The sequence below is a fragment of the Prionailurus bengalensis genome, chromosome A1, assembly GCF_016509475.1.
Source record: "Prionailurus bengalensis isolate Pbe53 chromosome A1, Fcat_Pben_1.1_paternal_pri, whole genome shotgun sequence".
NCBI classification, from domain to species: Eukaryota; Metazoa; Chordata; class Mammalia; order Carnivora; family Felidae; genus Prionailurus; species Prionailurus bengalensis.
In genome coordinates this window covers 175,032,230-175,050,446 of record NC_057343.1, presented here as the reverse complement: position 1 = coordinate 175,050,446, position 18,217 = coordinate 175,032,230, and the positions used below count along the sequence as shown (strand labels likewise).

General features: G+C 45.6%; 2 protein-coding genes across 3 annotated transcripts in view; one reads left to right on the top strand and one right to left on the bottom strand.

Annotated features, from left to right (window-relative positions):
- Positions 1-2,765, top strand: part of SIMC1 (SUMO interacting motifs containing 1) — an 82,945-nt gene extending 80,180 nt beyond the window's left edge. Inside the window, exon 10 of the mRNA XM_043598188.1 lies at positions 1,915-2,765. Within this exon, the coding sequence (XP_043454123.1) occupies positions 1,915-2,177 (263 nt within the window). The 3' untranslated portion in view covers positions 2,178-2,765. The remainder of the gene's footprint in view (positions 1-1,914) is intronic.
- A 108-nt stretch (positions 2,766-2,873) lies between these two features.
- On the bottom strand, positions 2,874-17,889 carry KIAA1191 (KIAA1191 ortholog). Of its 2 annotated transcripts, XM_043598274.1 has the most exons (9): positions 17,183-17,889; positions 15,819-15,931; positions 15,449-15,535; positions 12,610-12,788; positions 9,147-9,273; positions 6,902-7,026; positions 4,793-4,899; positions 4,459-4,601; positions 2,874-4,323 (listed from the first exon to the last, which is right to left on the bottom strand). In XM_043598274.1, the coding sequence occupies exons 3-9, from the start codon at positions 15,474-15,476 to the stop codon at positions 4,115-4,117; spliced, it is 918 nt and encodes a 305-aa protein (XP_043454209.1). In that variant the 5' UTR covers positions 15,477-15,535; positions 15,819-15,931; positions 17,183-17,889; the 3' UTR covers positions 2,874-4,114. The 2 variants fall into 2 exon arrangements, with proteins under 2 accessions (XP_043454209.1, XP_043454290.1); XM_043598355.1 differs by lacking the exon at positions 15,449-15,535 and having other exon boundaries at positions 17,183-17,385.
- Between the last annotated feature and the right edge of the window lie 328 nt (positions 17,890-18,217).

Genomic DNA, 18,217 nt, shown 5'->3' with positions numbered 1-18,217 from the left:
CAAGTCTTCCCTCTCCCCCCCTCTGTTCAGCCAGTTCTTTCCATATTTTCCAAATCACTTTCGTATTTTTCAGAGTAGCATACGCCTTAAGAAAACCGCATTTTACTAAAAGGCTTTTGCCCCCCTACAACCATTCTCCACCAGTAGCAGAATAAAATGGAGGACATTCCCTGGCTTACAACCCTCCAGATACTTCATTTGCTCTTCAAGGCCAAACTCCACATTGTTCTGTGGTCCAGACTACCTTCCAGTCTCATCTTTTACCGCTCTCCCTTGCTACCCAGATTTTACCTCTAGTTCTCAGAACAAGCTTTGTCCTGCCTCGGGGCATTTACAGCTCCTGTTCTCATTACCTGAATTGCTTTTCCCCTAGGCCTTTGCAGTTGCCTCCTTCTCACCCTTCAGGACTCAGCTAAGAGGCCCTCCCTGACTAGAGTGGGCTGCTTCCCTCGTTCCCCCAGTGCCACTGTCACAGCATCTGATTTATTTCTCTGATTGTACTCACCAAAACGATAGTTGTTCTTGACGGCTGGTTTACTGTCAGGCTCTCTGCAAGTAGAATGCCAGCCCGTGGGCCTGGGCCCAAGTCTAATTCCACTGTATCCCTGGAAACTAGCCCAGTCCGAGATGCATAGTAGGTGCTTGCTGGAATTGTTGATTGAATGCTGAAAGGGCCCTGAAATGACACCTCAAGGCAGTTTTGCTTCCTGTGTTACCATTTTGAACACTCCCGTAGTGCATTTGTTGTACTTTCTTTTCATATTACAGTTAGGCCTAGTGCCGTAAGTTTAGAGGGACTTTACCTGGAAAGTTATCTGAAGGTTGAGGAGAAACATATTGAGCATATTATTTGAAAATGTAACCTAATACGTTGCTTAAAAATAAGTTTATTCTGTGTTTCCCAAACTTCTGGGTGTAAGGTAGTTCGGTCCTAATAACCCTGCTGGCAGAGGTGCCATTATCCCCTTTTCACAAATGAGATCGAGAAAATGATGCTCTAGTTAGTGCACACTGGTGCATCTGGGAGTCCACAAGTCCTCGGAGCTCTCTTTGATCCATTTGCCTTACCCTGACCTGTGCTGCTTTGCCTGAGCTCCACGGGCTTCCAGAATCCTGTTGGGGCTGATCTGTGCATTGGGATGACCCACCTTTATAACCTCTTTTACTTTTCCCTGTTTTTATTTTTGGACCTACAGAAGGGTTGAAAGAGAGGTTCAGTGAACACCCATTTACCTTTTATGTTGATTTAGTAGCTATTAACATTTTGCCACATTTGGTTTATCTGTGGATCCACCTAAATACTTGAGTTGAGAGTAAATTGCACCATCATAATTCTTCATGTAGGGGCGCCTGGGTGGTGCAGTCGGTTGAGCATCCGTCTCTTGGTTTTGGCTCAGGTCATGATCCACAGGGTTGTGGGATCGAGACCCCATATCAGGATCTGTGCTGAATGTGGAGTCTGCTTAAGATTCTCTCTGCGCCCCTCCCCGTGCTGGCTCGCTCTCTCTCAGACTTAAAAAGGGGTCCCTGAATGGCTCAGTCGATTAAGCATCTGACTTCAACTCAGGTCATGATCTCATGGTCCATGGGTTCCAGCCCCACGGGTTCAAGCCCCACATCGGGCTCTGTGCTGACAGCTCAGAGCCTGAAGTTTTCTTCGGATTCTGTGTCTCTCTCACTCTCTGCCCCTCCATCACTCACACTCTGTCTCTCTCTCTTTCAAAAATAAATAATTAAAAATAAGCAACTTTAAAAAAAATGGAGTTACCACAGTTCCTCAAATAGCCTTTGAGTCATACCCCAGTAACCAGTCTCTGCCCAGACCCTACCTGCTAAATTTGCACTTCATCTTAAACCATAAAGGGGAGTTAAAAGCAGTTCAGAACAGTTCAGTGGACTTTTTCCCTCTTGCAGAGCACTTACGGAGTTCAGTGATTGATCGAAAAGACTTAATCATCAAAAGGATTAAGCCCAAGCCCCAGCAGGGGGATGACATCACGGTGGTGGACGTGGAGAAGCAGATCGAGGCCTTCCGCAGCCGCCTGGTCCAGATGCTGGGGGAGCCGCTCGTGCCGCAGCTCCAAGACAAGGTGCACTTGTTGAAGCTCCTGCTCTTCTATGCCGCCGACTTGAACCCCGATGCAGAGCCTCCTCCAAAGAACTGGAGCAGCCCCTGAGGTCCTTCTAAGCACTGAACACCAAGAATACCTCCCGAACTCTATCTCCAACTACTTGGAAGTTCTAAAAGTATCTGAAGTAGTTAAAAATCTTAGAGGACCAAACCTATCTATTTATCTGTAGGTTATAATGACTTTCTAACTCTTTAGTAAATATCTTTTTTTGATATTCTATCCTAGCCTGTTGTCAAATATGGCTTAAATATACAAGGTGTATATATTTTTTAATAAATTATTTATACCTTTTTTGAAACAGGTAATACTATATGCACTATGTGTTTACCATTTCCACTCAATATGTGAAAAAAGAATCCCTCTGCTGAACAAATTCTGGACATCAACGTATGTCATTCAAGGTACTGATAACCTGTTTCGAAAGAGAAAGATCTACTCATTTCTCCCTGATGGAACACAAACATCCTATTTTAGAGCTGTTATGTTGCCTATGAATTTGACTTTGTGGCCAGTCTGTTAAGATCTAATGTATTGGGGGGGGGGGGGGGGGAGGCAGAAACAAAAGGATTGAATGTGTTACAAATAATTTGATGTTAAAAGGATACAATAAAAAGGCACTGGTTTTTCAAAATACCAAGTTTACCATGCTTAGGTTCTATGACTGCGAGTAGGCAGAATGTAATAACAACTCTCAAAAGGACCAAAAAAACCCAAAAAAAAAACAAACAAAAAAAAGCTATCCACGTTTGAGAAAGCACTAAGGATTTTTATTGTCAAAACAAATAAGAAATACAAGCATACAGAACAGAAGACACAAATAAATTAATTATTCTGATTTTAGACTCCAGGGCTTCTCTATGGAAAGGTCAGCCCAGGTCCTTATGTAGACAGGACACTATCCAAAATAAAACAAAACAGTGGGAATTTGAGACTGTGTTTAGAACAATGACTGAACATATACATGGTGAGAGGAAAAATAAATGTTCCTCAGTAACTTACATATTTATAAAAGTATGCAGCTCTTTGTGGGGGACAATGATTTCATATAGAAAATTTTTAAATTCTTCTACCTCCCAGAAAAAAAAAAAAAAGTTTTATGCTTCGCCTGAACAAGAAAATCAAAATGGAAAAAAAAAAAATTCAAAATAGGGTGACACTGGTTTCACATGAACCTCAATGACTATAATCTAAATGTAGGTACCACCTTCCATACTAAAAAAGTTTAACATCCATTTATCTATACCAAACCAGTACACTAAATTTCCTCCCTTAGGAAGTTTTCAACCGAATTGTGAGTTACTCTCATTTTCAAAGCGCAAAAAAGGATATGCAAGACTAGTGTTTGCTCTGTGACACATAAGAGAAGCATCCCTCCAACAGCACTGGCCAAAGAGGCGCTCCGGCGATGAGTGGCTGCAAGATGACATGATCCGTAAGGCCTACCGAAAGGCAAGGACGCTCCGGTTTCAGCATAGGGAGAGGGGTCCCTGCCGAGTCTGGCTCAAATAGATCTCAGGTGCCCCACGGACAAGGCTGGAACACACAGAAGTACACTAGTCAAGAGGGCCAAAGTCTAAACTAGCTCGTGAACACATCTATTTCATGGTTTCTCCATGCACACGTGTTGATAGTGGTAAGGACATCAAGAAGCCTCAGTTCTGGACCAACACAAACATTATTTACCTAGTAAGCAGTGATCAAAGTTCTTGTCTAAGGTAAATGATACAAAAATGGGTAATGAGGTCCCCCATACATCACTGCTGGGATTTAACTTTAAACCATACAAAATGGCTTCTTCCACACAAGGATAAGCTTTGCACTAACATTCCTCAAAACCCAATTATATCTCCAGCTCTAGCCTTGGTTTAAGAGGTTAAAAAAAAAAAAAAAAAGAAACCTTTCCTATGTATGTCAAAGCCAAGGTAAAAAGAGAATTGGATACAAGATATCCTCTATCCAGAGTCCCTGGAATACAAAGAGCTCTAGAAGCCAGTGGGTGTGAGCACATTTAAGTCACGGGGTTTGAGATTGTGGGTCCGTGGCGGTTGTTTCTTCCCTTCCACCACTGGGATGTCCATCTTGGGTGGCTTGAAGGTTGCTGGATCTTCAGCCATGCGGGTGGCCTGGGCACGGATCAGTTCCATCGGAGAAGGTTTCTGGGCTCCTCTGTAAGCCTGGGTGGCAAAACCTCCTATGGAAGTAAACCAAAAAGTAAATTATTTCAAAATTAGTAGCAGCTCCCAATATACATGGTAAAATGCCATCCACATGGTTTTTTTGTTTGTTTGTTTTTGGTTTTTGGTTTTTTTTGAAGGAGCTGCCTTACCTGACTCAGACTTCTGGAGGGATCTTGGTCCAAAGAGGCTCCATTTATCTGCCAAGTTTCTGTCCTTGTCCCCACTTGCAGAATCCATGGGGCCAGGATTTGGGCCAGGTAAGGCTGTGGAAGAACCAGAAGTGAACCAGCCTCTGGAAGAGAAAGAATAAAGCATATCCTTATATCCCCTTCTGACACCTCTAGAAGCGCCTCATGCCAAAAGACTAGAACTGTCAGCTCCCCCGGCTCCCTCTGAAACCACAGGCTTAAGCTCCGATTTCACATGCAGCACTAGCTTCCTGGAAGCACGATGCAGCACGAAAGGCTCCCAGCAAGGGCTCACCTGGACTTCTGCTTAGGGGAGGAGTGCGGGGTGCTGCTGGGGGTGGATTGGGCTGAGGCCGGCTGCTTCTCTTCTCTTGTTATCTCTCCACTCTGTAGCTTTAATTTCTGTTCAGATGGGTGAGAAGGGACTTTTTTTAAATGACAGCAAATACAAAACAGATAGTTTGGGTATAAATAACTTGGTTCACACTTTAACCTCAGGCAAAAGGAAAAACATTAATAGGTAGAATAATTTTGATTATAGAACAGATATTTGATTTTGCCGTACTAGACAGAATTCCATCTTTAGGAGAATGTATTCATTCTACAACATATCTCAAATAGTTCTGTATTAAATACCGCAATAGAGCTTTTGCTTTCAGAGAAATAATTTTCCCACTTGCCAGCAAGTGAAAAACCAGAACACAAGCTATAGGCCTTTTCGGCCTTTTAAGGAGGCCCTTGAACACTCATGCTGCTTCTCCTACCAGGTACAAGCCCTGCCATTCCCGGTGTCTCAAAGCCAAGACTCAGGCATGCTACTCCTCTCCAGCTAAATGCTTTTATGTGGAGCCTGCCCCTTTCCCTTCACTGGGGAAAGTCACTCTGGGTTCCTAACATGCAGAACTAGCCGTCTCGGAGGGGAGAGACAAGTCTACTTTTCAGTTCTTCTAGATCAAGGCCCGCTCCACCACCACGGTCTCTGTGCGCCATTATCTAGGAAGCCCAAGCTACATTCCAAACAAATGGCATGTCTAAATGTTCTCCCACACTCAACATGTCAATTTATGTAAGCTGGCATGTCAGCCATCCTCACGTTCTACTCCTGTGGCCAAGATGCAGAAAATGGGCCAGCCAACTGGAAAAAATGCTCAACTGGAATTCTGACTGACACCTATCCTGGAAAGTTCTCAAAGACGGACAGTGCCCCTCTCCAGAATTATCTGCCTTGTCTGAGAGATTAAATGAGCCACCAACCCAACCCTGATGCCCTACAGCAGTGGTTTCTAAACTCAGGGTGCAAAGAATCATCTGGGATGTTCACTGCAAAACGCAAACAGTCCACAATGTTCTATATCCTTACCCACAAGCCACCAGTACCATATACTGTGCATCATGATCCTCTTATGACCCCTTAAGGAAACAGATTCCCAGACAACTTTGGAATATGGGGGGAAAAACACCGGGAAATAGGGAATCAGGAGATTTTGAGCTCTAGTACTGTGACTGGTTACATATATGACCTTGGGCCTCAGTCTCTTCATTTATAAAATATGGAGAACAGTATCTACCTCCAAGGATTAATACAAAGACTAAGTGAATCCAAGTGCTTCATAGATCACAAAGCACTATTAAGTGCCACCTAGTAGTCCCCGGCAGAAAATCCCTTGAAACTATGTCATTCATACAATTAGTCATTAACCTCATCAAAAATTATTCTTCATTCATCCCAATTTTAGACATGAAAGGGCAAAAACATTTCAATTCTACCTGTGATTTTACTATTTTAAAAACTAGGGGAGCCTGGATGACTCAGTCGGTTAAGTGTCTGACTCTTGATTTCAGCTCAGGTCATGATTTCAGTTTGTGGGTTTGAGCCCCACATCGGGCTCCGTGCTGACAGTGCAGAGCCTAATTGGGATTCTTTCTCTCTGCCTCTCGCTCATACTCACTGTCTCTCTCAAAATAAATAAAATTTTAAAAATAAATTAAACATAGAGCATAACGTTCCTTTCCCGCTAACCTGTTGAGACTGTCCGATTCTCTTCTCTCCCTCAAAGTGTCACTCTGGTACACAAAGTACCCGCTCCATTGTTCATAACGTGCTCACACACATCATGTGTGTAAGCTCAGAGTCTCATCTGATCCCCCTGACCAGAAGGCAACAAGGCAGATACCCCCACTTTACAGATGGATAAGCAGAAACCAGAGGCTGAGAGTTCTGGAGCTCTCAACCAGAAAGTGCCACCACGGGTGGGACTAAACCAGTTCTGACACGTTCACCCAGTTCTGTCCACTGCTCTCCACAACCCCCGGCTGGCTGCGCTGGTAACTTGTAAGCCACACAGCCACATCTCGAGCTATGAGTGAGGAGGGCTTTCTTAACGTTCCTAAGAGACGAGCTTACGTGGAGTGCTTCTGCCACTCGCAGGTACTTGGTCTCCTCGGTGGTAAGGCCCTTGTGGGGTGTGTAGCCAGCATCTCTCAGCCCTGCCTGTTGCTCAAAACGCTGAATGCTCTCCTGGGTCTGTTCTGGGAACAGAGGAGATGATGGTCATGCCCATCCCCCTCTCCCACCACAAACTGGGGGAGATCTACACAGATGTCCGCTGTTCTCCCCAGAAGCAAGAGACCACACTGACCATCTGAGGAGGAGGGGTCCCCCAGACGGGCATCACGGCAGCAATGCTGAACCTCATACAAAAGTTCTCTAACCAGAAGGAAGCCTTCCCTCACACCAAACTAAAATAGGTTACTCCGGATCACCTGCAGGGAAACACTCCTTACCTTCCTTTATTTGTGCACTGACGGGGTTTTTTTTGTGTTTAGAAATGCAACATGGAGAAGGCAGGTGACATTCAGAAGTGGTGCAAGTTCTCCAAGCGTGGAGCTTCCCCGACTCCCCACCCTCGTTACTCCCAGAGACCTCTACCAAAGAGAAACGGGCCGCATTTAGGCCGGGTGGCAGCAAGGTCCCAAGTAGATCCAAACCACAGAGAACATGCTTTGACCTAGCCAAGGTCTGCTGATCCCACGTGTCTCAAGTGTGAGATCAGCCATCACGGTGCCCGGCAGAAGACACAGGCAGACTCAGTGTTAGGTCAGTCTGACCCGTTTATCTCATCAGTAAGTCAGTTAATCTGCGGTATGACTGACAGCTGCATTTTTGCTTCATCTGTACACACACTACAAAACACACCCCTTCATACAGGAATGTGGCAGCTGGGGACCAAAAGCGTAGACACCAGATGTCCTTTATGAGTTAGCCATTCCCCTTCTAAGGAACTATTTTATTATCAGAAATAGAAGCAAAAGGAAAACAAATGCATAAAAATGTTTTCCAATTTTGCCAGGTGGCCACCTGAAAATTTTAAAAGCAGGAAAGGATTTAATGAATTACAGTTCACTAACACCAGGATTTTAAATGCAGAGGGTTTTTTGTTGCTTTTTTTAAATTTAAGACTAGAACAACAGCAAAGTTCATGGCATTATTAGTTGGGCAAAACAGAATGGTATGTCTATACCTGTGATTACATAAAAACTTGCTCAAAAGTGGAAGTGACTAAACCAAACAAGTATCTGAGTGACAGGAGCACACTGGGCTGTTAACAACATTCTGCACTGGTGAGAAGTGGGATCATCAATAAAGAAGTTAATACTGTGCTAAGACAATGCCTAAGCTTTTCTAACGCCTGCCACGATACCTTCTCAAGCTGGCAAAATACAAGTGGTAGTTGCTGATTCAAACAGTGCCTTTATGTAGGAATAAAAAAAAAAAGTCCAAGGAGGAGTTTGGACTTTGGGTTCTTAGGTGAATTCTCCAAGAACTGCCCGAGACAAGCGGATGCCCTCCTGGAGCAGGTAAACAAAAGCTCCCAACTTCAAAGCGGAGCCAACCAAGGAGCTCTGGGTGGTCGGCAGAGCCGCTGCTGACCAGCAGAGCTGTGGATCTAAGAGATGTTAATTAACTTCCCACAGCAACTAGAAGGGCCCTCAGAACCAAAAGTTTAGTTAATTTGTTACAAGGTTTTAAAAGGGAAAGAAAAAAAAAAAAGCTAGCTCTCATTTCTGGTCTCATTAGACCCACAAACCACACATTCCTAAGACGATAAAGATGTCTGAGGCACCAAACTTGCCTCAGGTCCAGGAAGAGAAACAACTTTGAGCCTCTCAATTAAAAACAAGAAGCAGTAGTAGCGCAGGGCAGGTGGGAGATGCCTCAGCGTGTCACCATCTCCAGGACGGCCTGAGACAGCCACAGCAGCAGCAGCTCCCAGCCACTGAGCACTGGAGCCAGCTACACCTCCCCTCAGCCCACCAACCAGCTGCCTCATTTCACGGAGAGGGAAACAGTCTCGAGAGTTAACTAACTGGCCCGACGCCACACTAATGGATATGGGAAAATCAGATTGCATCAGCAGATCAGCAGGGATGCACCCAAATCAACTGAGATGCTCAATATTTGGCAAACCTTCCATTTAAATGATCATCAGTACCGACGCCTCAGCAGCCAAGCTGACGAGGGCCAGGCACGGTCAGGACATGCCATGCTAAGGCATGGGAGTTTGCAGTATCCCCCACAGCTAGCTTGTAGGACGCCCAAACTCTCCCCGCCCCTACTTCATTCTATTCCGAGGATGAAAAGTGCTTACTTGTGATCAGAGAATTCATGATGACATGAGTAGCTTTAGCCTTCACCACAGGGGCCTTGTCCACACTGTCAGTGGCCGATGACATGGTCATGGCAGGGGAGGAGACACTGGCCTCCCCTTCCTCCGCCTGTTCAAGAAAGGTAAGGAGGAGCTTGAGCAGGGCAGGGGAGTCACACACCTAAACTTACTCCTTTGGGGAAGAAGTTACCCAAATACCTTTCACCTGACAGGTAAGGAAATATCTGAAAGGGGGTTGGTTATCTCCACCCAATTACGTATGTATTATCCACTGTGAAAACACACAAAGACATTATATGAATAGTCTGAATTTATAAAAGTGGGAAAGCTGGGGGCGCCTGGGTGGCTCAGTCAGTTAAGCATCTCTTGACTTTGGCTCGGGTCACAATCTCACGGTTCCTGAGTTCAAGCCATGCATCAGGCTTTGCACTGACCGTGCAGAGCCCACCGGGATTCTCTCTCTCCCTCCCTCTCTGCCCCTCCCCTGCTTGTGCATGCTCATGCTTTCTCTCAATAAATAAACTTTTAAAAAAATAAATAAAAGTGAGAAAGCCAGAATTTGAAGATTTGAGGCCTTCTACCTTCCCAGCCTCTGTATAATATACTATACGATTGTGTCCCTAAGAATGCAGGAGAAACATTACTAAGCCCTGACCATGTCCCAGTCACTATGCTGGCTTTTGTTTAATCACTACATTTGCTAGGTGGTTCTCAAACTTTGCTGAGCATCAAAATCCCATGGAGGACTTGTTAAATAAAGATTGCTGGGCCCACCCCAGAGCTGATTCAATGAGTCCGGGGAGAGGCATGGGGGGGCTCTCAAGAATTCATGTTTCTGGAGCGCCTGGGTGGCTCAGTCGGGTTAAACATCCAAGTCTTGATTTCAGCTCAGGTCATGATCTCACGGTTCATGAGTTCGAGCCCTGCACCAGTGCTGACAGCTCAGAGCCTAGAGCCTGCTTCGGATTCTGGGTCTCCCTCTCTCTCTCTCTGCCTGTCTCCTGCTTGCACTCTGTCTCTGTCTGTGTGGGTCTCTCTCTCAAAAAGTAAATAAGCATTAAAAAAAAAAATCATGTTTCTAACAAATTCCCAGGTGATGCTAATGCCGCTAGCGCCCAGGACCACAGTTTGATGCCCACTGCTCTAAAGGTTCAAGTAACGGTCTTTAAAATAAATCAAAAATGGGGATGGGGGAGCTGGGGAAAATGGGTGATGGGCACTGAGGAGGGCACTTGTTGGAATGAGCACTGAGTGCTGTATGTAAGCGATGAATCATGGGAATCTACTCCCAAAGCCAAGAGTACACTGTATATGCTGTATGTTAGCTAACTTGACAATAAAGTAAGTAAGTAAGTAAGTAAGTAAGTAAATAAATAAATAAATAAATAGCTAGCTCCTAACCTTTAACATGAGAAAGCTGAGGCATGCCACCTTCTGTAATCTAGACACCATGCTCAGGACTACCAGGAAGAAGAGAACTGGGTTTATTCTTTGTTCTCTGCTCCTCCAAAAGAATGGAGGAGAAAGATGGTCCAAAAGGAGGAGAGCAGAAGAAAGTACTGAAATGCTGCATCCCTGTTACAAAATGGGATTTCTAGCTTTTAGCTGTAACCCTATTTGACTAAAAGGGACCTCTACTTCCTCACTTGGAGCGTGGTTGACTGTTTGGACACGGGGAGTCAGGACAAATGAGAGAATGCATGTAATGAGTCAAATCAAGCTTTCTTTTGAGAGAACAGTTGTTCCAAACTGTCAACTTTTCCAGCTGGGGCAGGATACAAAACTGGGAGCCCATCCCTTGCCCAGTGGAGTAAGCAGCAGCCTTTAGGATGGAAAGGGTGTGGCCCTTCAAAGCACCATCAGAAGCCAGACCCATTTTCTGCCCTTGTCCCCCGAGTGTGCTGCTCTGGCCTTGAGGCCAGGCTGCCAGGCCCTTTCCCCCTGGCGCTCTTGTGCTTTCTAGACTAAATGTTTTCTCCTTCACAAATGACTGGGTCAGATTTCAGTAGATAACTGATCCAGGGAGTTCCCCTCAGAGCTGCAGGGGATGCTTTTGTAGACCGGAGCTCCCTATTTTGAGAGCTTCCTGTGGGAGGGGGTGGGCTGGGGGCCTCATCGGAAAGGAACGATCAAATACAGCTCTACCCAGTGAAAGTTAAGCCAGGAGTCACAGTGGCAGATACACACCTAACGTGTCAAGCCTCTTAATCTTCTTTGATTTGATCCCCCACAACACCTCCATGACATAAAGTATTCTCATCTCTCAGATGAAGACACTGTGACTCGTGGATGAAGCTGTGTTCCCAAGGTCATTGCTAGTACATAGACCTTTATGGGATTCACACCCAGGTCTGCTTAAGCAGATGCATACTGTGCACTTCCTGCCAGGCCCTGAGCTGTCACACAGCTCAAAGTTCAGTGAAACTAGCTGCAGGTTAAATGGCCTCATGTGAACTTGGCAGGCCTAGTTTATTCGGGCAACAGTACCACCTTTCTTGGGTTCTTGATGGCTGGAGAGTCAGAAGCGAGGGAGACGCAGCCCCTGCAGTCAGGAAACAGGTCTATAACAAGCATGTGAGAACCTATGAAGCCAAACTACACAAAAGGGCTGGAGAGCAGATCAAGGTGCAACGAGGTGTGTGTGGGGTTATGTGTGCATGTGTGTGTGTGTGTGTGTGTGTGTGTGTGTGTGAGAGAGAGAGAGAGAGAGAGAGAGAGAGACAGGTGGGCCTTAGGAAGGAGGCGCCTTTACGGAGGATAGCGATGGGAAGAGGCATCTGAGGCAGGAGGAACCGCATGAGGAAAAGCACAGCATGTGTTCAGGAAAGAGCCATTTTTTCTCCTAAGCACTCAATGAAAACTTTTTTTGGAAATCTACTTCACGCCAGGTCCTCTGCTAAATACTGCAGATGGGAGTATAAAACTGGACATGGCCCCTGCCCTCAAGAACCTCATGGAAGGTGATAAAAATCACGTAAAGTTTATGACAGGGGCACAGCAGAGAGCTCAAAGGGCAGCAGGATGGAGGAAAACCCTCCCAGAAGAGATGTCTGAGCTAAGATGTATCGTGCAGCTGAAGTAGGAGGAGGGGTGGGAGAACAGGACGGGGGCTGTAAACGGGACAGGGACTGTAAACATCCCAGCAGTGTGATGCAAAGACTTAGAGGCATAAGATACTCATCAAGTGCAAGAAATCTTAAATAATTTGCATGGTCGGATCACGGGGCGGGGAGATGACACAGCAGAGTCTCAGGTAAGAGAAGACACAGCCATTCTAGTTTGAATTCATAAAAAAAAGAAGGCCCACCAACTCCAGCTGAGGCACTGAGAACATACAGGGGGCTACCCAATTCAAAGGGTGCCAAGAGCCACTGAAGGCTTCTGGAGCAGACGAAGGAAAACGAAAAGGTTGGGCTTGCCAGAAGCAGTCAGCGGAGTCAGATACCTTGGCGAGGTGCTGATACTTGCGCTCTGGAATCACTGGCTTCCAGGGGATGCTGCCCATGTCCGATGGAGGAGGAGTCATGGGTGTAGGGTCCTCGAGGGCATCATCATAGCTGAATGCCCGGCGGTACATCCCGATGGGCAGGGACATCTTGCCTAGAGGCCCACTAGGCTCTAGAGCTAAGAACAGAGATACCTGTCAGGATGAGTTCAGCAGCTGAACATACTAGTATCTTTAAATTAATCTTTAGGCAGGAAAGCTCTGAAACACTCTCCTTCTGGGACAGAGCAATAGCTTGTTCTGGAATAACTAATCCATTCAAGGAAAGGTAATAGTACTAAATCCTTCCTTTATGCCTGATGCTTTGAATTCTCCACTTTACCCATCCAGAAGCTCTAATCCATTTTTATGGAGCAGAAAAACAAACTTCAATTTAAAATTACCTGAGTAAGGTCATACACCTTCAAAGTACAGTTTGGAATCAAATCAAAACCCAAGCCTGATTTCGAAGCTATGTTCTTTATGCCACAGAAGCCACCCAACGGCAAAGCTAAGGCTCTCAACTCATGTAGGACTAAAGATATGCAGTTCTTGTTCCCATTTTATAGATAACGAAACTAAGGCCTACAGGTAAAGTGATCTGGCAAAGCTCATACAGAAAGTAGCCAGCTGGGGCACAACTGCAAATCTTCTGCCTTCTTTACCTACTCTACCAAAGAAAACAAGAGTGCCATGATAAGAAATAATTAGGGGCACCTGGGTGACTCAGTTGGTTAAGCATCTGACTTCAGCTCAGGTCACGATCTCACGTTTCATGAGTTCGCGCCCCATGTCGGGCTCACTGCTGTCAGAGCAGAACCACTTCGGATCCTCTGTCCCCCTTGCTCTCTGGCTCCGGTCTCCCGCCCCCTGCCCCGCAAAGTAAATAAATAAATAAATAAAACATTAAAGTATAATATTTTTTTTTTTTTTAAAGTATAATATTTTTTAAAAAGATATAATTAAAGCATTTCCTGTCCAGAGTCACCTCTAGTTTTGAGCAGTCTGTGTGATTTAAACAGCAGAGCCAATTTCCATCACAGAAATTGTTGACAACCACTCTCATAAAGCACTGCCGGCTGATCCTGCCATTCCTGTCCACTGAACTCACTGGCGGAAGGAATGTCCCACTGTGACACAGGCACCCTACTTCAAGGGCACTCTCAGTTCTGCCAGACCAGGGAGCAAAGTTCATTTTGTTTGTTTGCTAATCCTTTCACTGCAGAACTGATGTCCAGATCCTACCTTCAGCATGACATTTTCCTGCTTAAAATTATATCATAACTCTCTAAGACATCAACTTCAATGGCAGGAAGTCCCAAACCAGCAAAGACACTTCATTTAAACAGCAAGGGGAACAAGCAGCTACCATTATTATTAACATTAATAATAATTACTAACAAATCCACAGAAATAAAGAATCAATGGTTGCCAGGGACTGGGATGAAACAGATGAGAAGTGATTGCTAATGGGTACAAGGTTTTCTTTTTGGGGTGGTGAAACGCTCGGGAATTAAATGGTGGGGATGGTTGCACAACCATGGGAATATACTAATCACCACTAAACTGTTCACTTTGAATGGGAATTTTACGGCATGTGAATTAACTCAATTAAAACAAACACACAAGCAAATAATAATTACCAAATACCGTTCCTTGCTGAGCAGTTACATCCCTCATCTTACCTAATGCTCATTAAGCAGATATTCTTCCCATTTTCCAGCTCAGGAAACTGAGGCATTGCACTTAAGTGACACCCAGGTAGCAAGGTGGGGACTGCATCATAGATCTAAGCCAGTGCTCACACTCTATGTGCAACACTCCATCCTCCCTACACTCAAACTTTAACCTAATGAGTGCAACCCTATAGCCCAGATGGTTACAGGGACTTTATGTGATCACAACAATGATGAAAGACAAACTATAATGCAAACTGATGATGTTAGAGACCAGAGACAGATCCACATCGAGAGACATGGGGGAGACTCCTAATAATCCACCTAATTTGGGAGCAATTTCAAAGTATCTTAAAGACCCCTCTTAGCAGCCATCCCAACAGCCCTTCTAAAAATAATACTAAGTCAGCTAAAATTTATTAGGAAATATATTCCTACAGATAGAGACCAAAAAATTGAGCAGTACATGTATATTCATCACTAATTTTTTAACTCACATTTTCACATATGTTATATTTAATCTTCACAGCAACCTTGAAAGACAGGCAGTATCTCTTTACTGAGAATCAAAATTTGAGGGATTCAGATCTGATTAAAAACCACTGGTCCTTCCCACTAAAACAGTCCTAGGAGGGATCAATGACTTTAGTAACCCAGAAGGTACTGCCCTACACAGGCCCAGGACTCATTAGATGTTGCTGTGAGGGTTTTCACGACTGCCCAAATTTAATCTGCCTTTAAATCAGGCTGGTGCCTTTTTGCCCAGACCTCCATTCTGCCCACCCCCATCCCCTCAAAAAAGGGGGATAGGTACAGTCATTTTTGGTACATACTATTAGAACTACACAACTTATTCTGAATTCTTATTTGATATCTGTAGGAAAGTGACAAATTTGGTATATGCTTAAGTGAAATGACTGTACGCTTATGAGTGAGGGTTTGGGTTTGTACCCTGGCTGGGTAGTTAGCAAGATAATATTTAAATGATGCCAATCTATTAAGTTTACATACCTGCCTGGAGGCAGAAAGTAACCATTAATATATGGTTGAGAAAAAAATTGGTTTCTATCTAGCTTAAAACATTAAGGGCAAAACAAAACTTTATCAAAAAGAATTAAGTTTACCAGGCACTTCTGGTTGTCTCGAAGCCATTGAAAGACTGGGATCCAGGTGCTTTTTCTATATAGAATTCGGAGCTGAGTGCCTGCCACCTAATAAAAATAACAAAGGGCATTTTCTTACAGTGAACACGAAAGAATAGCTCCAATCCTGTTCTTCTGACAGGCACACAGTTTTACAGCTTGTTCACAAGGTTGAAGCACACTTCAACCTTGGTTGAAGAGCCAATGGGTGGGTGACAAACATACAAACATGCCACAGATGACTTAAAAAAAAAAAAAAAGGATAAAGTCAAAGGTCTCACCACACTCATGGCTGATCTTAACACCTGTGATATGACAAAGACACTAACACGTGGTGAAAAGGTCACCTTACCAGAGTGAAATGATGTGACGATTATGCTGACAGACAGGTATTAATGAGGAACATTGTCCAGCTGCTGTGAATTAGCAAAGCTGCTTGGGAAGAGTCCATCCATTTCAGAGGTTCTACGAATAACAAACAACCAGCATTGGTAGAGCCCTTCAGAGTCTGCCAAACACCTTCCTATACATTCATGTATTCCCCACAACCTCGCAACAGTGATTATAAACATTTCATTTTTAAGTAAGTTAGGACCCAGGGTCCATACAACAACCCACAGCAAGGAGCTATTTACCATAATGGTTAAACTCATTCTTCGTTGCCAGCATTAACATTCTATTCATAAGCATTTTCTACTCTGCAAAGCGGGCACTTTCTATCCCCTATAATTTTAAAAGAAGGAAACTAAAACTCAGGAGATGTATATATGTGATTTGTCCACTGTCACAGATAAGTGGCCCATCTGCAAGGCTGATAGTTTCACCCCCATTTTACAGGGGAATTAAAGCCCTTGGGGGCACCTGAGTGGCTCAGTTGGTTAAGCATATGACTTCAGCTCAGTTCATGATCTCACAGCTCTTGAGTTCCAGGCCCTCCTGGGGTTCTGTGCTGACAGCTCAGAGCCTGACGCTTGCTTCAGGCTCTGTGTCTCCCTCTCTCTCTCTCTCTCTAAAATAAACATTAAAAAATATATATTTTTTAAAAAGCCCTCAAAAAGCCAAGTTATTTGCTTTTCAACTTGCTGCACTGACCCTCTATCCTGAAAGCTCAGAGGACAAACTAGTTAGTTCTTCATTAAAAAACATCGCAGAAACCAAAGTTCAGCATCTTCCGGGTCCAGGAAGCATTCCGACCCACATACAGCCCCTTCCACTTCCCCTTCCCTTTCCCCATTCGCACTCCCCCGCAGAGTTCACGCTGCTCCTGCACAGGATACAGAACAAAGCCACAAGGATTTGAAAGGCCAGGTCTGACCCAACCCCCCTCCCCCCCCCCCCGCGAGTCTAAGAAAAAGGAGATTAAGGCCGCGGCCTGGCACAAGCCGAAGGTTCCCCGAGGGCAGGGCAAGGCAGAGGCATGGGGTGAGGGCTAGGAGTGGGGTTCCCGGGCTAGCCCAGTCTGAGGAAGCAGAGACCAGGCCTGGTGCGGGGATGCAGGGGGATCATCAGACAGACGTCCCACTAGACAACCTCCCAGAAGGCGGGGCAAGAGAAGCTAGGGGCTGTGGGGCCAAGCTCTGACCCTGGGTAGGGGACAAGGGCGAGCCACGGAGGAGGCCCTCTGCCAGCGCCTCGGTGGAGGGGCCACAGGCACGCCCCTCCGTATGCCCGCAGGACACAGCCCCAAGGAGGGCCAGGCCTGGGCCGTCTGGTTACCTGTTCTTCCGCCGCCGCGGGGCTGCCTGCGGCCAGAGCTCCGGCACTAAAGAGGCTCCGAGGACCCCTGTCTCACGAGACGCTGTGGTGCATTCGGGACCCAAGCCATGGTGCGAGCAGCGTCGTGCCTGTAGAGACACCGAAGGCCTCAGGCACCAACCAAGGAGCACTGGCCGGCAGCGACCGGCAGCCTTCCTGTAAAGCCTTCCGAGGTCTCGTCACATCACGCGAGACTTGGCCCGAGAGGCCCTCGGGGCATGCTGGGAACTGTAGTCCACGGTCCAGAAGGCCGCACAACTTCAGCCGCACCGCGAGTTAGGGGCGGGGCCGCAGTTTCAGGTGTGAAACTAGCCAGTTCCCAGAGGAAAAGCCACCCTTTACCACCATTCTGTGCTTTGGTCTATGACAGGCTGAGAAAGATGGAGGTGCCATTGCAAAGTGAAACCCTGAAACCCGTTTCAGGGAGGTGATTTTGAGGCCCAGAGAGATGAGAAGTCACTTAAGGAAGTGAGCCTGAGCCGGAACCCTCTTCCAGGAATAGATAGGTTATGCAGGGTTCATACTAACAGCACAACCGAGAAGAGCTATCCGCACCTGCTCTCCCCTCCATAAGACGGTCCTAATATCATGTCCCTTTTACACTAAGGAAAGTGACACTTGGAGAGGTGCCAGCTCAAATTTCACATCCTGAAGGAAGACCTTTTTTTTCCCCTAATAGTGTTTACAAATCTGACAGAACAACAAAGTTGAGGAAGTAAAAGAAGATGGGGGAAAAAATCTACCTCCGTTTCTACCCCACGTCCAAAGCTTGCCAACAAGGCTCTTCTCAGGAGGGCTCTGAGGGTTGGGGGTGGGTCTCACATTTAGATTTCTGCATTTGACGTTTGCTGGGCCTACTAGTAGGCCTGAGAGGCTTTGCTCCCGCGACTTTAAACCTGAGTGCCATTACCAAACCTGTGAATGAATTCAGGTCTTTTATAAATTCTATAATTAGCTTATGAATAGCACAATTACCTTGCAGTGTGGTTTGTGTGT